Below are 22401 nucleotides of genomic sequence, written 5' to 3' on the forward strand. Positions count from 1 at the left end.
TTTGACAATATTACGATCCCTTTTCATCAAGAATCTGAACAAGGGATTTGTATGGAACCTTGAGTTCTGGACTAAGCGGCCAGGCTACGTAAATGTTCCCAGTTTTTCGTAACTACAGTGCCTTGGAAACTTTATCGCTTGGGTGTAAATCGACATAATTTTGCCTGAGTCAACGCATTTGTGCTAAGGTATGCACTAAGCGTGGTACCACCACGAAAGGCAATCTTTATAGGCTCAGTTGTGCTCAGGTTCAACACAAACCTGGTACTTGGTGGTTGGTTTTGTTGAATTACCAAAACTGATAACATCATAGCTTGCTGGTCTTCCCCCCCCACACACACACGCACGCACGCACGCACACACATATATATGTATATGCACCAACCAACACCCTTAGCTCACACATACGCTAGTTGGGCAGCAGAATTCATTTTTTCAGAGGCAAGACCATAAGATACCACATGCTTCTTTGTCAACAAAGCTGGTGAATGTTATCACTAAACGAAACCAGCCACAAAGTTCTTCCCCTGTTGAAATTTGGGTGCTAAGTAATGCTGTCGTCGCCTGTGGCACAAATCGTAAGCGCACAAAAGAAACGTGAATAGGACAGCCTCCTGTCCTGCCTGACATTTCTGTGCGTGTCCAGTTTGATGCAAAGGCAACAGTATTCAAGAAATGAACCGACTAGCCTACCATGATTGTTCGTGAGCCAGTAGTGCAACACTGGCATATAGTGATGCTTGTTGTGTACACATCATATGCTACGACACTGAAAGCTTTCCTAAATGCACTCTATCCTAGATAAGCGGAACACATTCATCACAGGACTAAGCAAATATGCGCTCCTATATCGTGATCTTCAGAATAAGAGCTAAGTCACAATTTGCAATACCCGTTGGCATTGGTATTTTAATGGTATTAGTACAGACATTGAACACAGAACCTAGTTACAATTCTTATGGCTAGTTGGAATTGAGAGAACATACTTTTCTGCTGTGCATTAAATGGGCAGTAAAGCGCCTTTTCGTGAAAACTGAGCAGCATGCTGGAATGGTGCGATGCCTCTGGAAAAATTTATTGCAGCATAACTTTTTGGAAAGAAACTTTAGTATGAACAATAATATAAAGAGCACGTTGTTTATTTTGATTATCCCACCATCAACTAATCGGTTTCTCTCAGCTGTGGTGGTGCTGATGGCAATCCCCCAACATATCGCTTCTTTCTTCTTTCTGCGGTGCACTTAAAATGACCGTTTGAGCCTCCCGTTTGACAAAGATGACAAACAAGGGGCTGTTGACAGGAATAGCGGAATGCATTAATTAACATACGGTTGCTTCGCTGTTTTCTAGAAAATGTGGATGGGCATGCATGCATGCACAAGCTTGAGCTCGCAAGTAATTCGAGGTCCCGATTGCTCAATGGCTGGTGTCCTTGCGCCACTGCACCTGCTGTAACATCATTGTGAACGTTGGAGAAGAGAATACAAAAAGTAGGCGCTTCAAAAGCCGCAGGAGAGAACACACTGTAAGAAAACTTAGCCCCCTTTGGGACTCATCTTGTCCCCAAACAATAATCGTCTGTTTGCGTGCCTTTGGCTTCTTTGACACTGAGCTTCCGGTACATTGAAAAATAATTTGCACCCTCATAAGTAAATGAAGGCGTTAATCGGTGTAAAGCTCACACCATTACGCCAAAAGTGTGTAAGGGTGTCAATTATAGACCGATTTACACCGTTATTCACTTTTAAGGGTGTAAGTTACTTTAGAGTGTACTTCCAGGTCACGAGCGGTATGCGCATCACCATTAAAACATTTTTCTGAGCGAGTTGGTACATACTTGATTTGAAAATTATAACAGCTCTAACACATGCATCCACAAAAGAACAAGGATGAGACACAAGCGCTGCTTGTGTCTCGTCCTTGTTCCTTTGCGGATGCATGTGTTAGAGCTGTTATAATTTTCAAATAAAACATGCGCATCATCAGCGTGACACAGCAATCTTGACGGGAAAGTAGCGAGCGCAGAATTTTCAAGAAAGGAAACGTAGGCAAGACAGATGACGAATATTGCTTGGGAACGAGGCAAGCCTCGAGTGATTTAGAGTGCAAGTTATCTGCCGCACCAGACTGTAGATCTGCTGCTGCATACAGCGGAATGCCTGCATGTTCGTGGCAACATTTTCCACAGATTGAGAACATTTTCTTGCCACGCCCAAGAAGTTTTTTAGTGCCCCTTTGAAGTTTGTTAGGCCGCTTGGAGTGCAAACTTGACGGGCGCATATTGTACCGGTGGCGCCACCTACGTTGTCCACCTCAACTTTTGGGTATGATGGGCCGCAGGGTGACCGCAAGAAGAGCACGGAGGCTTTAAAGGACACTGCTGACACAGAGGCAGACGGTGATAAAAAGTGCGCCTCACAGGACGCTGAAGATGACCCAAAGGACAACATCATGAAAGGTACTGCATTAACCCTTTCCATATTTTTTAATTGAAGGGCTTTCTTTAGCTCGTTTTTGCATTCCGTCATTCGTAGCCGGTGGTTAGAATTCACCGCCCATCCAGGGGCGTCGACACAAAGAGCGCGCACATGCTCGCATGCAACGGAGTTGCAGGGCGCGTTCGCCGTTGACCGCCAATCATTATAGTTTTTTTTTAAATGCCCGTGCTGCTGTGCAAAATCTTTGGGGCATCTCAAGGTTTAGAGGTGGCACCACGACACACATGATATGAATCGGCTGATGCGCATAGCCACCTAATACGATCGCTACACATGTGCTGTTTTACGGCTCTGTTCTCTACAGAAGTACGCGATGAAACGACAAGCGCTACCGCCATATATTCGCTGCAACAAATATGGGCCTTCGAGCACATCATTCCTTTACTAAAGCAAATTGATTTCTAGAAGTGTTCGGCAAATCACTTACATTGACAATCAGCTTCGATGGTTCCTGCACAATATTGCTTTTTTTTAGATTTTCACACGAAAATAGGTGTCTTTCATTTTTGGATTTTGGCTCACGAGGGTGTTAAGAATAGTATCAAGCAGCTGCAATACAATTTGCAGAAGAAGTGTTAAAACCACAAGATCATGCATGCATGTAGGTATATCTATAATGGTATGCGTTTTCGACTGGTAGTGTTTTCACCATGTCAAATATGCTACAGTATTGTACAGACTTCACTCAAAGACAAACCTCCAATTCATTACTGTGCCAGAACTGCAATAGTATGTAGCCACAGCTTCCTTTTAACTACTATAGCAATTATATAGCCACTCCAGGCGAATTTTCGCCGTCGCCGTTCCTGTGATATCCCGTAAAAAGTCTAATAACAGCGATAAGATTTCATGCGTCCGCGCTCGGCATTAGATGTGAGGGAAAGTGCGCGAAGGTGAGCCGAGAAAGATGGTGGCTTGGTGCGCGCAGTCTTTTCGCGTGCCCTAGTGTTGAAAGTCACGTGATCAAGCATGCTCTAGGGGAGGAGAGCGCGCGTGCCCTTCTATAGCCCGATCGTGGCTGTGCATCGCTGTCCGCGCGGCTGAGTGCATGCGCGTCCCACGCGAACCAACGCCGCACCACCGAAATGAGCGAAAATCATAAAAGCCATCACAAATATAAAACATATCATCGTGAATCACGCACCCATCATCTCCAAAAGTTGGACACGCCGCAATTTCTTTTCTTTCTTAAAATGTGTAATATTGAGCCAAAATCAAACCGACATATGAGAAAATAAGCGGGGAATAAGCTGCTCGCTTCTTTGTGTGTGCATAGTTTCCTATTTCGTTGGTTGTTTCCCTCTGGTTATGTCATTTCGCTTTCAATATTTAGCCAGGAACGCATCCAAATAAATTATTAGCTGTTAGTCAACGCACCGTCATGCCTGGTTCCTTGCTCTGTCTCCGCCTGCTCGCACATTTACGCACTTGCAATGTCGCACGGACCAGCCCAAAGAAACGTGAAGGAAAGTTGAGTCGCAGTATTATTTTGAAAGCATCAATAGCGACATGGACAGATTGGCCAAGCTGTTGATGCACAGAAACAATATGTCCGTTTCGGCAGGATAACAGTCTTCAGTTTGGCACGGACACGGCTTCGAACTGACTGGTTTTGTGCATTTCAGAGACGCGAATGTTGTCCCAGCCGGCAGCGTGCGGTTGTAAGACAGATGGAAATGACGAGCCGGGACCCTTGCCATACGTGCCACCCATCATCACAAGAACGGCAGCCACTCCCCAGGTACAAAAAGCATTCAAAGGGACATTACGTTTCTATCTGCGAGTAAATAGTCGACAGCACTTACTTACAAACTTCAGTGTGTCTCAACTTCTTTATAAGCTCACGAGAACTTTGCCTCGAACCTTTCAGCATGCCCGTGAGACGGGATTGAACTGTCAATGCCTGTCTTCAAGCAAACGCGAAACCATTTTGTTCATGAACTGCTTGGTGAATAGAGCATTAGACAAACTACTGATGCACTTGAACTGCAGTAGAACGTAAAGTTGGGCGAGTTGATACAGACTCATTTCCTTGTAGAATTCCGCACGCACAAGTGACGGGCGCTGAATTTTACAAGAAAATGAATGCACTTGAACATCTAGCCATTAGCAGGAACTTGTCAGAAAGTACGCAACACAAATAAAGTGCTGTAATGTGTGTACAATGTCAGATGACTACAAAAGCTTGTACCAGTTCAGGAGTCATTATGAATGCATGTCTTGAAGCCAGTAATGTGCTCTGTGGCATGACGTGGATCTTCTAGGAGCATGCGCATTCATTCAGCTTCAAGATCGTATATAATTACTCACTGGAGGAACTGTTTCCAGAAAACTGGGTTTTCCGTGTATCTCTCAAGTGGGAGGCTAGTTTACTCTTCAATGGCCTAGCAGGGCATAACTGAAGGCATCATTAAGTGTATCGTCAATCAAAGCCAAACTATTAATAGGTATAGTGCTATCCTGCGAAGTAATTCTTTGGCAGTGGTCAAATAGGCCTTGTTCTTTATTTCTTGCTTTTTATGCACTAATTCCTATATTATAATAATACCTTATCTGGGCCATTGCAGCTACATGGAACTAGAATGACAAAAAGTTACTAAAAAGGTTACTCTTTTTTTGTACATATTCAATATGTTCAAGGAAACGTTTTCGACATATGTGTTCTCTCCACTCATCGCATCAACCAGGGCTCCCCATGTGCAACTCTGGAGATGCCTTTGCGGGAGTTTGGCAACAGACTGTCGCCACTGACAGCGTTGCATGTGCTGCCTTCATCGTCATCTCACTCATCTGAAACAACTGGACGAATCACGGTACAAATTTTCATCTTTTGTGCTGGACATATAAGCAGTCTAAATGTAAACGCACAAGCGGGTGCTTTTCTATCATTGTTACAGCAGCAAAATCCTAGTGCACAGAAGTTAGCACATTTATGAGTGATGTTCTGCCAAAGTGCTTGAGCTTGCACTGCCTTTTTCACGGTCACTTTGATGCCATTTCAGTAATATGTGACAGTTGCCTCGCGAATGTATGAGAGGCACACCAGTAACCTCGCACACTATATTTATTTGCTTATCAATGGATATCTCGAAAGAATTATATAGGGTATTTCACGCCAACAAGCTCTTACACCATTTTCTTCTAATAAGCGCTGCTGTTAACGCATAAATGCAGGCACGTTGGTGATTCAGACTGATGCACTCTGACATCGCGAAAAACGCACTACACAAAGGACACGTCCGTTGTGTGTGTGTCCCTGAGCTAGTCTTTTTTTTCTTTCAAGCTGCAAGAAGGCATTAAGAAAGCACCGCATTGTAGACACAGTATACAGGATAGTCCACCGCTAAAGGGACTGATTTAGGGACTGATTACAGCTCAGTTCATACAAAAAAGCTTCAACAACATTTTTTTTACAATTATAGCCAGAGGTGTACCTTACACATAACATCAAGCATGTGTTACCAGTTAGAAGAAATACACTTATTAGTAAATGTCTAGCCCAGAATGTTGGCCACTTACATCATGATACTTGATAGTGGCGAACTAAGCGCCACCAGTGGCACTCGTGGCACAGGTTGACATCCCTTGGTTAAGGGGCACAGTGCAAACTTTGCAGAAACAGTGTTTGTGATGCGGTTCCATTAAAGTTATGCTGGTTTGAATGTTACTTTCGTGTTCCCCTTTACAGTGTAGTGTACTGTATGTGTTGCTCTGTTCCCAGCCATCTCCGATTCCGACACCGAGGCTTTCCCGCTCCCCGAGCAACCGAAGCTCATCCAGTGGGGCGGCCGCCACAGGGGCCGGGGCAGCTCTGTTGCCCGTGCCACGACCAGCCAGCGGCTTCATCCGCAACGACGTACCCAGCCCGAGCAATGGGCGTCGTCGGAGGCGCAGCTGCGTTAGTCCAGCCCCAGCCTTGACACGCAGGGTAAGCCACGAACAGGCTTGAGAACAAACTGTTGGCAAAGACTGTGTTCTTTTTTTGCTGTGGGCGCTGTACTCCCAAGTAGTTCTGCTTGAGACAGTTGAAGCTGAAGTTGCGAGCTTCTACACCTGTACGGTCCTAAATTCTCAGTGTGATGTTTTTTATGATTATTTGGTTCGCTTTTCCATGTTGTACCTAAGCCCTCCAATTGGCAACACTGGTCACTGGCAACAGAACCGCATAAAGGGCCTTCGAAATATTCTAGCCTAACGGGTGTAGTGGACCGGAGTCGTTTTGTAGTTCACGTTACAGACAGAGCACCACCATAGGTAGCAGCACTATCGCTGCCATCTGTTTCTAGTAACACAGAGCAGTGTCTCTGGCTCGACGCTCAATGCAGTCGAACAAAACCGAAAACACAGGGCCTGTGATCCAGTCTTCAGTAAACGCTTTGCAGCATTCAGTTATAATCAGCACCTAAGATGGCTAAAACTGCGTTATGTGATGTGACATTCCAACACTGCTGCATTGCAGTGCTTAAAAACAAGGGCATCACTTGCACTTCAATATAGGATGGCTGTTATGCTCTTTTACAGTGTGGTATCATCAAAGGAAATGCAACAGTGATAATGATAGTGCACAGTTGCAGTATGACATTAACTTAGTAAATGTTGTATTTCTAAAGTTATTTGCTTATTTATTTATTTATTTATTTATTTATTTATTTATTTATTTATTTATTTATTCTGGCACACTATACAGCAAACAGCTGCTTGCACACTATAATGGTTAGGCCAATATAATGGCTTTCACTAGACCCAACCAAACAAATACCAATCAGAACGATGTCATTAGACGATCTATCACCAGAGAATGTGTCATTAATCCGCACAAAAACACCAAATGCAAACCCTGAAGAAATTATACATCAACAATGCTTCGACTTTTTGTTTGCGATTTCTCAAGGTGATGTTCAATGAAGAGAGATCAATTAATTTGTTGACTGCTCACATAAAAGAAAACAAAAACGTAAAAAATTGTGTTGTTAAAACCGTGAACGTTAGGATGTGTAGTGATGGCACCACACAGGGAACTCGTGAAACACACCTGCATTTAGAAACAATTCCAAAGCATTCTACATAAGGTACATTTTTCAGTAACTTCCGTAAGTAGAAAACAGTAACGAATGCAGCGTATTCTTTCACAGCACATCGCATTCACGTTAGTCTCATTGCAAATTCAGACCACTAAAACTGAAAACACATGTCTTAAGAGAAACTACTTGCAGAACCACAGCTTAACACTTAAAGATTTGCAATTTCTGGACAAACATTCCAAGTATGTACATTATCGAAATAATTAATAATATGCTGGTTAAATGGTTAAGAAAGCATAGTTAATAACGATCTTGAAATGCTGTATGTTTCAGCTAGTTGCAACTATAGAAGATTGTTAATTTTAAATGGCTTTGCTACATGTGGAGGTCACTGCACTTTTACACTTGCAGGTTTTGCAACATCGGAGAGTTGGTTACATTCTGGTTAAGTTGATGCATTCGTAGAAGTCTTAAATGTAGGCTATTAAAACAATTCTGCTTTGCAGTAAACGAGCTCTCTAGGGACAAATGCAATAATGAAACCTTCTAAAAAGTAGTAGGTATAACTTAGGTGGTTGGCATTACAACACCAATGTGAGTACAGCCTCTTGCCATTTGAATCTGCATTGCCTATTCGCAAAGGCATTTGGTTCTTCTTGGCTGTGTGCCTTTGGTTTTCTTTGTGTCTATTTTCTGCTGCTGCATGATTTTGAGTGGCTGTATGAAATGCAAGTGTTCTCTTACTTTGCTGATTTCTTTCTGCAGTGGTGACAGTTAACTTTGAATTGAAACCCTCTGGTGTCAACCTGTGCAGATGCTTGCATGGGCGCGCGTGGCTACACCATGCCTGCACAGTTCTTTTGACACCAAGTGGAGCTGCACTGTTGTTGTGGCCAAATGAAAGTGACATGCTGGTTGGAACGCGTTCTCTTGGGGCAGAAAGCTGTTATCATCAGTCTAAAGTGGATATATATTATCTTGCAATGTTTATTCTCTTAAGTAAAGCAAAAAAGGCTCTACTTGGAAACTATAACGTATAATTTCAGGACCTGCAGCATAGTTCTGAACACGTGTTTTCTGCAGCGACAGCGGTTGCAGCTATCACTGTTACCACAGTTACAGTAACAGTAGGAACTGAAATCAACACCTCACATTGTTATGCCCAGGTGCAGGGTTTTTGATAGATGTCATTGTTACAAGAGTTACAGTGATAGCAGTCACATAAGTCATAAACAGGCTGCTATGAACAAGTGCAAGATTTTCTACAGCGACTGTTGCTAAAGCTACCACTTTTACAGGAGTTACAGTAATAGCACGTCACATAAATCTGCAGCCCAGGTTCTTATGAGCAGGTGCAGCGTTTACGACAGTGACAGCTGGTACAACTATCACTGTTACAAGAGTTACAGCGATAGCAGTAATATAAATCAGCAACCCAGGTTGTTATACACATGTGCACTTCAGGTGCAATAGCTGCTAGAGCTATTACTGCTACAGTAGTTACAATGATAACAGTAAATAGAATCATAAACTCCCATTACAGGATAAGTGTTTTCCACAGTGAGAGCTGCTACAGATATCACAGTTGAAGTAGTTACAGTGATAGCTGTAACTGAAATGAGCAACCCAGGTTTCTTAATAGATGCATTGGTGTCACAAGATGCGAATTAATGCCTGTTATGACAGGCTTACAAGAAAATACATAAATGGACATAAGGGCCTGATGAGGTGCCTCACCTAGCTCTGCGACTGCACGGTCAATCAAAGGCTCTGAAAGTTAGGCAGTAAAGTTGACACTGCAGAATATTGAACAGTATAAGCACAAAGGTGGCAACACTTTTGGTGCAATGTGTTTAAGCACTCACTAAGGAATCAATAAATAGTGAAAATAATTTTGGAGCCCCCCCTCAACAGCCTTGCTCATAGCCCAACCTTCGTTTGGGGCACTAAACTTCCTCAATCAATCAGTTACAGGCAATGTTAGGCAAGGAACAGCTGCTTGATGCCAGTGGGATGGTCCAGCATCCACAAGAGAGGCACACAGCCAGCATGGTTACTACAGCAGTGCCACAGGAGTTTCTGAAATGTCTCGTGATGCAACTCTCAAGTTCATATTTGTATGCCTTGCATGTGTGCCTCGTGTGCCCTTTTTTTACCATCGCCTTCTTTCCTTTCGAGCTCTTCATTAGCTATGGACACAAGCACAACGCTAGTGGCGCCACTTTTCCCGCACAGAGATAGTTCATTTACAACTGCCACTTGAAGCACCTACATACTTTTATTTCCAAAGGAAGCAATCTGAAAGAAATGTGGGGCCAAATCTCTATACCCCACTCCTGAAACTCCTTTTACTTTGCGTTCTTCAGTTAAAGTAGTCTTGCTCCAGACTTTAGACTGAATATAGCCTTTTAATCTTCAAATTTTACATTTAACAGAAATTATTCACCTTATCAAGCACTTCATGAATCATTTCTTATTCTTATCTTTGTTGTTTCGTTGCTTCTCTCAAGCACCCTTTTTTGTAACATCACCTTTTCATCCTTGAGTGTAAACAGCTGTGTAGTTTCATAGAGCGCTTTTAGATCACATGTTTGTGCTCGAAGATTTCTTTAGCTGCTGCATACCTGCCGTTATACTCTAAGCCGAAACTAAAATGCACAGTACAGTTCTGCTATACTAGGAGTCAGTCACATCGTGCAACAGGTTGGCCATCAGCGTCTGCAACTTTCACAACATGTTGCTGGAAGTCTTGTCAAGCTGAAGCAACAGTAGCTGATGAATATGATGCTCTCAATACATATGAAGACATACATTGACACTTTTTGTTGCTTCAGTGCGACAGAACATCCAAAGATGCTGCATTTGAGGGCGGTGTCAATCTATTCACTGCCGAGTATGACAGTGCTCTAACAGATATTGGAGAGCTTCTTGGCTGCAGAATTCATATCACTCTGTCCATCATCATGAGCCTGCTAACGTATGTGCATAAACTAGTTTGGATTAAGCACTGCAACTGCGCACGTTATTTGTCCCAATGCCGCCAGGCTTCTCACGTGCTTTGCACATTCTTCACACACGCTTTACCTGTACTTCGCTCGCGAGAACACCTTAGAGCTTACATTGTCCATCAACATGTTTACATGAATTTTGCATTTGGTCTGCTGCTATCATTTTTTGCTTGTCCTTTTTGCTGTCTGCATTTTCAAATGTCGTGTGTTTTCTCTCTTGTCTCTATCTCCTTTTTTGGATGTTTGCTTGGAGATAAATTCGCACTCCAAGCTCTGTAAAGCTGCGACTTCATCAAGACAGGCAGCTTAACCCTATTGTCATGTGCATGGCATTGTCCATCTCTTCTACGCATTGCCTTTTTTGCTACAGCTTTTCTCTCTTTCCTGCATATTTTTCCTTTTGCTCTTTTTTTTTCAAGCTGGGCTGTCAGTTCGAGAGCTGAACTTTTCGGCTTTGGCATTGTCTGTTTGTGGCTTAAGTTGTCTCAGAAGAACCTCTGCACTGTGTTTTTGATGTGGCTTACAAGCATTTTGGTGCCTCTAGGGTGCTGTAATGTATTAGGCACAAGGCTGCAATTGCACTGATGCTCAGACACTACGTGCAGGTAGCGATCAACTGATAAAAATTCAATAAGATGTTTTGTGCAGATGTAAATGGTGCTTGTTATTGTTCATCGGCGTCCGGAGTTGGGCGTGACAGATTCACAGAAACAAAAACTGCTTGTTAATGTGTCAAAATTAGCATAACTAGGCATACAAATACATTTGAGTAAATAAAGACAGCAAGCGATGTACAAATTATTCTGGCTTAAAATTTAACACAGTAATAATGATGAAGTAACAGTGTTATAATTTCAATATTTAAATAACATACTGCAACATAAATCGTAACTTAGTAGAAAAACCTTCCCAAAGTAGATGTGATGCTTATGGGTTGAGAATAAGACCAGATTTCTGTGACTCAACATGCACTGGCTACCAAGTGACATTTTTTAGTTGCAGAAGCTGTGACACAAGCACTTCCACTCCGTCCGGCTTTGCTAGTCTTGCGTAATCAGTTTCTTTTGTTCATTTGTTGATTCGTGCAAGTCTTTGTGTTTCATGGGACACTGCCCATGAAAGATGTGAACTCTTTCACTTCCATTGTAAAAGTACAGTTGATTACTTTCATTGTAAAAATGCTTTCTATAAGCAATCTCTCAGGCTAAATTTTCTGATAAGCTGAACACTGTGTCGGCTTCCATTTAGTGTCGCCTAAATAAGCATACTGTCACCAGGATGAACTTGTGATGAGACGACTTAAGTTCAACCCACGAAAGTGGGATGGCACCATCGCTTAATGTGTTTCTGCATATCTTTTATGTGCTGGGGTAGTTTAGTAGGTGAATATGGAAGTACAGTATGCGTTTGATATTACGTTTTTTTTTACTTTGCTAGAGTATGGTATTTGCCAGGCTCGCTTGCAGTTGTTACAACTTGACTGTCATGTTCAATGACAAGGTGCCGAAGTCGTAGCCAGAATGAAGTAATATTGTAATCTTTCAAAGCAAAACAGCCATTAAGAGAAAATCATTATATATACAGCTAGCATACATGCCACTAGGCAGCAAAGCTGACTCCAAGAGCTTCAGAATGACATTTATTTTAGGGGGTATTGTGTGTATAAGAAAACTTAACCCACTAAACGTGTTAAGTGTTAACCTAATCTTACTGCATGCACGAAGTGTCAACACACCTTACTAGCGTTATCCTAAATGCATTCTGCATTTATTGCATATAGCACCAATTATGCAACTACGGCACGTACAAGTGACATACATAGACAGTGCAAATATTACTCATTTTTATGTAGCTTGGCCGTTTGTTAGACTAGAACCAACACAACAAGAAATGGCACTTGGTAGTCAAGTAGATGCTTGCAAACAATCCATGCCTGAGTCAGTTCGCTTATACCCCTTTAGTGTGTTCAAATAGAGCAATACATGACAGCACTGAAAGCCATATCATCCCTGTTCATCTGTCATCAAGGCTTTCTTGGTACCACGAATATGGTAAACATTAAACATGCAGCATGTCACCACTTTAGCACAAACCAGATGAAGTCAGAGAAATTGCATTCACTGGTGATGTCACCTTTTTTCTGAGTCACTGATCCTTAACCATGAACAGCTAGGTGCTCTGAACAATGGTGAAGGTGACAACAAAGTCCCAGGATAAGAAGTTGGAAGTTAACAGCAAAATGCTATATAGTGTGAATACTTACGACCCCGAATAAGGAATGTTCATGAAAGCACCATCCAGGCCATTTTGCATCACTCTGTTCTACTGGATAGTCCACGTGCAACCCCATACACAATAGACATACGGCAAAACTATATTCTGAGACGGCTGCCGTTAAAATGTACAGAGCTGAACAAAATGCATCACTCAATTCAGAGGTTGCAGTTCAATGAATGAGCGCAACTGCATTCGAACTTGTCAACGAACGTTGACGATTATGGGTGGGTGCTTAAAGTACGAGTAAGCATTTTGGTCACCGATCCTAAGGTCCGGTGTTCATCTGAGGGCTGCGTCTCTGAGCATCTGGTTTGCGCTACATATGACCGCTTGAACCGTGCGCCCGCTAGCCCAACCACCGGTTCTGCTAAGGTGCGACAGACGAGGCAAGGCCCGCGCAAAAAAAACAGAAAGAAAAGCGTCCATGTTGGAAGAAGAGTGCGGACGACTGAGCGGCGCCACTGGCGTTGTGTGCACGCATCCCTCCTGGTCCTCCCCACCCGTAGGGTTCCCCTCCACCGTCGCCTCCCGGCAGCCCCCTAATCAAACTCCACCGCCAGGGAAGCGGGGCAGCGAACGGTGGTCGGCGTCGGTCCTCGGTCGACTCTGACACGGACTCCCTGCTGGACGCTGAACTGCCCGGTTTTCAGGACTCATCCTGTCTGCTGGTGGTCCCACCACCGCTCAACAATGTGATCGTCAGTCAGAAGTGAGTCAACACACTGCCTGTACTAACTGTACAACAGGAATTCCGTACAGACATCAGGACGATGAGCAAAACGAAAACAAGGTCAAAGCGAGAAGCCAACGTTTTGGCAAGTGGACTTGTCTTCTTCAAAGTGGATTTGTCTTCTTCCGCCTTGAAGAAGACAAGTCCACTTGTCGAAACGTCGGCTACTGCTCTCACCTTGTTCTCGTTTTGCTCATCGTCTTGAATTTCCATCTCTCCCGCCTTCCCCGTGTTTTCCCTGGATTTCTACAGACATCAGGGAAAGCCCATCAACATGATGCTTGTGCTATTGTTTACCATGCCAATTCCACATTGACATCAAACAACCCCCCCCCCTAAATTTACGCTTGTGGTGACGTTTACCACAGTACATTCGCAAAGACATCAGGGAAATCTCGTCGATTTGCTGCTTGTACTAATTTTGATATGTAAGAGCGCACATAAAAACCAGAACGGACATGAAGATAGTGTACTTAAGCGAATATGAAGATAGTATTCAGACATAAATAACAGACTTTCCGAGAAGTGCTCGAAGCACATCACATTTGCTAATGAAGGGAAAACTGTGTTAGCCAAACACGAACTGGTATGCATGACAAAGAAATGCTGTTTCTGCAGAAGATAATTTCTTAACTTCAACCGAATAAAATGGATGCGACAACTTATATAACGTGTACATTTGTGATTATGTGAATGCGTCAATCAACTATTAAATTGCGCGTTCAGCGCTGGTAATGTATGCCATTTTATCTGTTCGTCCTGGTTTCATATGCGCTCTTTAGTATCAGAATGAAGCATTGCCGATTTGCCCAAGTCGCAGTTGTATTGCTTGTACTAACATTTACCACAGGAATTCTCCCCAAACAGCAGAGAAAGCCCATCAACTTGCTGCTTGTACTAACTTTCATCGCAGAAATTACTCAAGGACATCGGGGAAAATTCATCACCTTGCTGCCTGTACTAACGTTTCCCTCAAAAATTTCCTAAAGAGACCAGGAAATACCCATCAGCTTGATGCTTACTGCAGGAATGTCCAAATATGTACCAAACAAGTCCGTCCCTTGCTGCCTGTACTAACGTTTACCCAGACGAATTCTTAGAGACATCAGAACAAACACATCAACTTGTTGCTTGTGCAAATGTTTACCACAAATATTCCCCAAAGACTGGGAAATTCTATCAACTTGCTTTTTGTACTAACTTTTATCACAGGAATTCCCCAAAACCATCGGGGAAAACGCATGAATTTGTTGCCTGCGCTAACATTTACTTTACGATTCCCCGAACACATAAGGGAAACCCCATAAACTTTTGCACTGCTGAGAAGCTCTTGTCTCTCGCGTCCTTGCCCAACTCACCATGCATTGCATTCTCACACACCCCCTTCTCATTCATCTGTCGAGTATGGGATGTAGCCATCTTTGCCCTTCCAAAAGAGAAGATCCAGAAAATGCAACACCGAAAATAGCAACGCAGCAGATCAACTAAACCTAAGACTGCCACATGCTTGTTGCATTGATATAAACCACACCATGCTAGTTTGGCATCAACCCTGATAGATGTCCTACTAACTAGAAAGGTGTACTCAGTGGAAGATAGCAATTAGAAACATTCATCAGGGCATTGAGGACATCCGCAAACCTTATATTTTTTTAGTGGCAGTAGATTTATACCTGATAATTTTGTACTAGGCACTAGCAACCCAGACAAGCAGACATTGTTGCGGACCTCGAGTTGACGTGTAGTGTGTGTACTGTACTTAAACCACTAGCACAGGATTGTATCGCTACATTTCAAAATGCACGAAGATTTGACTTTTCCGTGTACTATGCTTGTAAGAATAATATGCTGCAGTGAAGAAAAAGAACAGCAGTGATTGCGATAAGTTTTTTTTCTTAATATGACAAAAATGCTATTTGATACATTAAACCATTTCTTTTATTTCACACTACAAGATAATGCTCTTGCAACAAAATGCTACATTTAATATATTTGGGCGTGAAAAAATAGTCATACCTATAAATCCCATGGATAATAACAAAAAATGAACAAGCATTTAAAGCCAAAGCAGTGTTGCTAGATTTGCAATAAGTCCGCCTTGCTGGGCCTTCATATTACTTCCAAAGACAATTTAAGTTTTACTGCTGGCACTAGGGGTGTGCGAATATTCGGAACTATTGAATAATGAATCAAACAATGTCATATTAGATTCGATTTTGGGATCCGATAGTCACCATGGGTAAATACGAATATGTTTTTATAGTTCTAGAGTATTTCAACACGTACATTGTGGGCAAGTGAACATAAAATTGGAGCAAAATTAAGATATATTTAATTGCCGTGGGCACCTCAACATAGGCATAAAACTTCGTAACTTACGTAGTAAAGCAGGCTGCATTGTTTAGAGAGTGAAACTTTTCGGCTATACTGCGATGATTCACACTCTCCGAAAAGTCTTGTGCATGCATACAGACCGCTTATCTGTTGCCAGTGCTGCATTCGTGTTTCCTATAAACAACGTGCTTCATAATGTACAATGCGATGACAGAAACTTCCTAACGTTATAAGTACATCAGAACCTCATTATAGTGTATCCACATATTGCATACTAAAAGGTGTAGGGAAAAGAAACGCCGGACCATGTGACACTCCCTTAGGCATACATGTATTTCATCTTTGATATTGTGAAAACAGTTGTAGTGAGGAAACAGATGTCCAAGAAACGCATTTATTTGCTATATCCAGAAAGGCGTATCCAGAAAAATCAAGATGATAAAAAGAAACAAAACAAGGCACGATGAGCTATTACTTCATGATGATGATGATGGAATAAACAACGATTGCACTCAATGGAGTATCAGAAGACTTTCAATACCTGCGACAATTCTTGCGTAAACTGGCTGCTTGAATCATTTTCAGGGTGGTCACCGTGCTTTACTATCATGGTGTGCTTGTTAAACTGCCGCAGCATAAGTACATGTAATGCTAGCAGCCCTTGCTTCATTTGGTTTGCGTCCCATTCGGTAACAAAAGCGTCGTGCTGCCGCTGGTGGTCAGCTTTTCGTGAGATTAGAGGCAAATTCAGCGCATAAGAGAATAACGGTGATTATTATAAACTGTTTGCGGAGCTCCAGGGTATTCTGACATAACTAGAAAAAAGCGTTGTACAAATGATATCAGTTCAACACTTCAGATCCAAACGTGTAATTTGCGTTTCAACACGGAGCAACAATGCACTCTCTCGAACGAGAATCAACAAACTGTGCATAGCAAAATTGTGTTGTATTTGCAGAAAGGTAAAATCATGAACTACGTCTATAGCGAAAATACTAATATACTGAATATTTTACCCAATCCCAACGACTTCAGCATAACGAGGTTATACTGTACTCGGGTGTGAACATCATTTTATAATTATTGTGAAATACGGCTGTTCATTTCTCAAAAAAAACTATCCGAAAGTATTCGATATTCAGTTTTATTCAATTGCCTTCTGGTGATATTTGATTCGTATTATTCGCACACCCATGGCTTACAGATACCAAGATCAATCATCCAAAATACTGTTCGTGCCACGTCCTCCATCACCAAGACGCCCGCGTAATTCAAACTCGCATTTTTTTTTTCATCCGGTACAGCGGTGGCGGAAGTGCATCGGCCTCTGACCACAGTCACTGCAACGGCGGTGTGCTCCCCGGCCTCAATAACGGCGCAGGCGGAGCCTCAGTCAACAGCAACAACAACAGCAGCAACAACCACCACAGCAACAACAGCGCCCACCGACCAACTAGCCTACCCAAGCGCCCCAACGTCCTCACCAAGCAGAACAACATGGCAGCCACGGGCTGCACGAGCGCGTCACCTCGAAACCACGACGCTGTCGACGAGCGGGCAGAGGCGGCGGCTTATCTGGCCCAACCACCCACCGTCATCACCAGCGACTCCGGTGGGAGGCCAACGTACATGCCGCTGAGTCGCCAGAACTCCATACAAAGCCAACATGGAGGTGAGTGAAAGTGTTTGGTGACGTAACCGCCAGACCCAGTCTCACAGTATTGCATTTGGAAAAAGGCCCTTCGTTTTAAGGGCCTTTGAAGTCGATGCCTTGAAGGCTTCGTTTGAAGGCCATTGAAGTCGATGCCGGTGGTGGCAGTCTCTATAGTGAACTGAATGGAGGCCGAATCGTTGCAAGTGCTTTGACATTTCCTTTTTCTTCTTTTTTTTTGCAAACTGACTCAACCCTTGCAGTGAAGGGTGCAGAGGGTGAAAATGATAATGAGATTGATAGGAGAGGCCTGTACGACTAAAGAAAAGCATCTGCACCAAAATAATGACCCCTTCTCCTCCAACATATCTACAAATAACTAAGGGATGAAATGAAAACGCAGTTCAGCTTCGACATCCAGCTGAAGTAATTACACTGGAAAGCCAGCAAGTACCACAGGCATAGTAGTGCCAGCAGGACAGGTGTTCTTGCGCTTTGAGCTATATAGTGACATCAATTTGTTGGTAATCACTATGAAGCACGTTTGCAGTGCAATAAGAAAAAAAAGGAAACATCAATGAAACATTGGCGGCGCATTGTGTTGTATATTATTTTGTGTAATTCATTACGTCACCCTGCTGAGGTTCCAAGGATTTCCCACCACCAAACTGGCAACTTTGTTTGAAACTCTTGTTATGCTTTCTACTTATTAGTCTGCTATAGTTAGTTTATTATAACAGTCCTTGATTACTAGTGTCACTTCCTGTACTTGTTCATGAACCTGTACCACCCCTGCTTTGGCTGCCAAAGTGCTGCTGGCAGTGTTGAATATATAAGTAATAAATAAGTAAGCATCCTTAAGGGCACTTAAAATATGGCGAATCAACATGAATTTTGTGACCTCTCTGAGATTGCAAGGTAAGATGAGCAGGCATGCAAGTCATTTGTATATGAAACATCATTCCAGGAGGAGGCAGTGCCAGTGTCTTGGCCAGTCGCCACAACTCGCTAAGCGGCTCGGGAATCTCCTATGCCGAGACGAGGCACAACTCGCTCCTTGTCAAACCCAGCGGCAAGAAAATAAGCACTGAAAGTGGCGCAGTGCTTCACGTCAAAGTGGACAACGCTGCTGCAGCTGCGGCAACTCTTGTCTACGGCGAGCGTGCGGTCAATGTGCCCAAGGTCAGTGTTGCATGTGGCCCATACAGTGACTCAATATTATGTTTCCCTTTATAGCGCATACATGCGTGTGGAGTTTTTTTATTAGTTGTCTATAGTGCGTGATTATTGGAAAGTAATAATAAACTGAATAGCAGCCGCTCACTCAACAATTACAAATATATCGTTAATAGTCTGCACTGACATAATATATTGATTGAAAAGCGAAGTTAAATGATGTTAACTTTCACTGAATTACCACAAAATTCTACACTCAAGTGTAGCACTGCAAAGGGAGTGGCCGTAGTGCCACATCATGTGCACAGACATGAAGAGCAGAATGCAAGTTATGTCACCTAATTCAAGAGTAAAACCAGGAATGCAATCCGACACCTTCCTGAAAACTCGCGCGATATTTTTCAGCTTCTGATTCAACATGATTCTTGCAGCCACCGCTAAACAATGAGGTCACTACTGTTTGTGAACCCTGAAATACTGTACCTGCTCCTCGTGCAATATGAAAAGGAACACTATGTGCGGACTACAAACACACATGGCACCCAAAAAGCTTTCAATGAAACTAAATCTTGAATGGGAAAGTTACTTGATGTATAGTAACATGCTAGAGGTGAATGCACACATCTCTTAAGCAATCCTTGCTTGACATGAATTCAGTTTTTACTATATTATTGATCACTATATTGTGCACAATTTGATACTACATGCCAAACCTGGCGTTATTACCTCCCCGAGAGCTCCCTTGATTTTTGCAGCTGCAATAATCTAGAGTTCTTGCCAAGGCTACAAAAATCATTTCTATGTCACTGTTTGTGATACACGGTGTTGCGGCCACAAAAGTAATATTATTCCACTGAAATTGCACACCCAGCGCATGGTAACGAGCTTATTTGACCTTCCTGTGCTCTTGCAGCTGTGCTGGTATTTTGAGCCTCCGTGGTGGAGGTGGTGCTTTGAACATCGCCAGGACTATGCACTATTTCTATTCCCACCGGACAGCAAGTGAGTAGTAGTCCTAGGTTTCTTGGATTCCTTTAGTCTTAGATAGTAGTATTAGTACAGTAGAATCTCGCTGATATGTTTCTGTTTTCTTAGGGAACCACAGTAACTAAACTCATGATGCTGAAAAACGTAACAGCCGATAATGATTGCGGCAGCACTACAGACGAGGCAAGAATCTGTGCTCAGAGAAAACTGTACTTAAGTTGAATAAAAAGCCAAGAAAATGTATATAAAATTTTCTAACTAATGCTCGCTATCGCTGTTTGTCGGCTAAATTAGACGTTAGATAGGACGTTGAACATATTATTTTGGTGATCGTAGGCGTGAATCACCCCAAATAAAGATTACGATTTCCATTTGGCGCTTGTGTCGAATGCTGTATAATCACAGCTCTTATTTGGTTTCTGTGCAGCCGTGTGTATGCAAATAACCGCGCAATGTATCGAAGTCCGCAACATGCTGTGGTCGACATGGGCGCCGTCAACGGGTGACGCCGCTTTGGTGCTTCACTTCCGCAATTTTGGGACGTAACAACTGGAAAAGGGAATCTAACAAACGGGAAGCTAACACACACGTCCTTATGGAAACTAAATGGAACCAGAGATTTATAGTGCAAGGATTGTGAAAACGTTTAAAAAGAAACAGAACGTATAAACGAGGTTCTACTGTAGTCTAAGGTCTAGGAAGGCATGGCTAAAATTGCGCATGTTTCTGACTAGACCGCTGTTACCTTCAATATGTCGTCCCGGACTACCCAGGACTACTCGAGGTGCTGCTGTCAGCCAATGAGCATTGGTGTGTACAGCTTCTCGGACAGTCCGGGAAAAATGGCGAAAATGCGCCTAGCAAAAAATGCGCAAAAACGGCGAAAATGGGCCTGGAGTGTCCACATAATTGATATCGCAATAAAATTAGAATCTCGTCTGTTTTTTTTCTGTTTTCTTTGCTAAGGCGTACTAAGAGCCAGCTCCTTGCACGTGTCGCTTCAGATTGGCGCAGAATGCCTTGGACCATGCAATGCACGATGTTCGCGTGTACTCCAAGGCACGACTTAGGCCCTTTAATGAGCGAGCCCGTATCCGGCCCGGGTCCGCCGGAAAACGCTTAGGACGGCCCGGCCCGGCCCTTACAGTACTCCAAGGGGAACTGGCGATCGCGGCTCAATCTGGCGCACCATATGCTTCTTGCATGATTTTCTTTTCTTTTTATCTTAGAATTTTAGAGTGTTGTAAACTTGACTCTTTGTTGTATTATTAGTAACAGAGCATTGTATAATTTTGTATAATTGTGTGCTCTTTATGCTGTGTAAAATATTTTTTCCCTTACCCAATGCCCATTCTTCGGGCCTGTAAGGTATTTTGAATAAGTAAATAAATAAATAAAAAGCATCGAACTCGTGGCTGAGTGGTAGCGTCTCCGTCTCACACTCCGGAGACCCTGGTTCGATTCCCACCCAGCCGATCTTGGAAGTTGCTTTTTATTTATGGAGTGCCTGCCGTGATTTATCGCTCACGGTCAACGCCGCAAACGCCGACGCCGACACCGACGCCGACGACACCGGCTTTTCTGCGACACGAGCTCCTTAACGCTATCGCGTTAATACGGAGGAACGTGGGGAGACAGCGCGGGAGGGAGGGAAGGTGGCTTCGACTCGGCCAACAAGCGCGTGCTTTGCACGTTGGCACGCGCCGTATCTTGAAAGGGATCTTGCAGACGGCCCCTATGCCTTTGTGTGTGCTGTGTTCCCGCCGCTCTCGCGTTGAAGCGATAGACAGCACGAAGGTCACTTCGCTCGCTGCTGCTGCCGCCGCACTTGAACACACCAGCGTCCAGCGCTTTGACGGCGAGTGTCAGCGCTCGTCGAGTGTGACGTGTTCATGTTTACTTGTGCGCGCTGACACCGTGCTTGTTAATTCAGTTAGTAAGCGAAAGTCTCCAAGTTTATACGGCGGCGAGAACTCCAATTCTTACTTCGCATAGCTATGTACCAATTTACTATCGCAATCGATGCTTCGCCTTCCGGGCGAAACTGCGACTTTTTTTTTGTATCTGCCACACAGCCCAGCAAACTTCAGCAACCTAGAAATAAGTAGAGGAAGGTAATTCCCACTTACTGTAGCGGCTTAGTAACATGGCATTCTGGTGCTGAGCGCGAAGTCGCAGGTTCGGTTCCCGATCGTGGTAGCTACGTTCAACGGAATCAGAATGCGAAAATTCTCACCCACATTGACATTGACCTAGGTTACAGTCAAAGAACCCACCCGATAGACACAATTAATCCACAGACATCCACTCTGGCACCACACATAGTCTATAGGTGCTGTCTCAAAAATCCCAAATAAATTAATAAGTCATTCGATCGGCCATTAGAGAATATCTCGTGACCAATGTGTTGCTTTGGGACTTCCCGGCTCAAATAGTAAACAATCGATCAATCAATCAACAAGTTTAACTCTAAGTAATAGAATAATGTAATTTGTGACCATGCAGCGGAAGTTTTGTATAATTAGGGGTGTGCGAATATTCGAAACTTTCGAATAACGAATCGAATAGCGTCCTATTCGATTCGGTCTTCGAATCGAATAGTCACTATTCGTGAATGCGAGTATTTTTCAAATGCCTTGCGAATATTTCAAAAACGTCAACTGCGCCTCAGTAAGCATAAAATTGGAGCAAAAGTGCGGTAAATTCTGCCTCCACGCCA

General features: G+C 43.2%; 1 protein-coding gene across 2 annotated transcripts in view; it reads left to right on the plus strand.

The window, feature by feature from the left end:
• Ca-alpha1T (Ca[2+]-channel protein alpha[[1]] subunit T) overlaps window positions 1–22401 on the plus strand; it is a 101059-nt gene that overhangs the window by 44525 nt on the left and 34133 nt on the right. For both annotated transcript variants that reach the window (XM_065446411.2, XM_065446414.2), the window contains 8 exons: window positions 2341–2458; window positions 4124–4239; window positions 5186–5311; window positions 6220–6426; window positions 13311–13513; window positions 17173–17540; window positions 18487–18701; window positions 19609–19697. In XM_065446411.2, the coding sequence (XP_065302483.1) occupies window positions 2341–2458; window positions 4124–4239; window positions 5186–5311; window positions 6220–6426; window positions 13311–13513; window positions 17173–17540; window positions 18487–18701; window positions 19609–19697 (1442 nt within the window). The remainder of the gene's footprint in view (window positions 1–2340; window positions 2459–4123; window positions 4240–5185; window positions 5312–6219; window positions 6427–13310; window positions 13514–17172; window positions 17541–18486; window positions 18702–19608; window positions 19698–22401) is intronic.

The sequence above is a fragment of the Dermacentor albipictus genome, chromosome 8, assembly GCF_038994185.2.
Source record: "Dermacentor albipictus isolate Rhodes 1998 colony chromosome 8, USDA_Dalb.pri_finalv2, whole genome shotgun sequence".
In the NCBI taxonomy this organism is placed as follows: Eukaryota; Metazoa; Arthropoda; class Arachnida; order Ixodida; family Ixodidae; genus Dermacentor; species Dermacentor albipictus.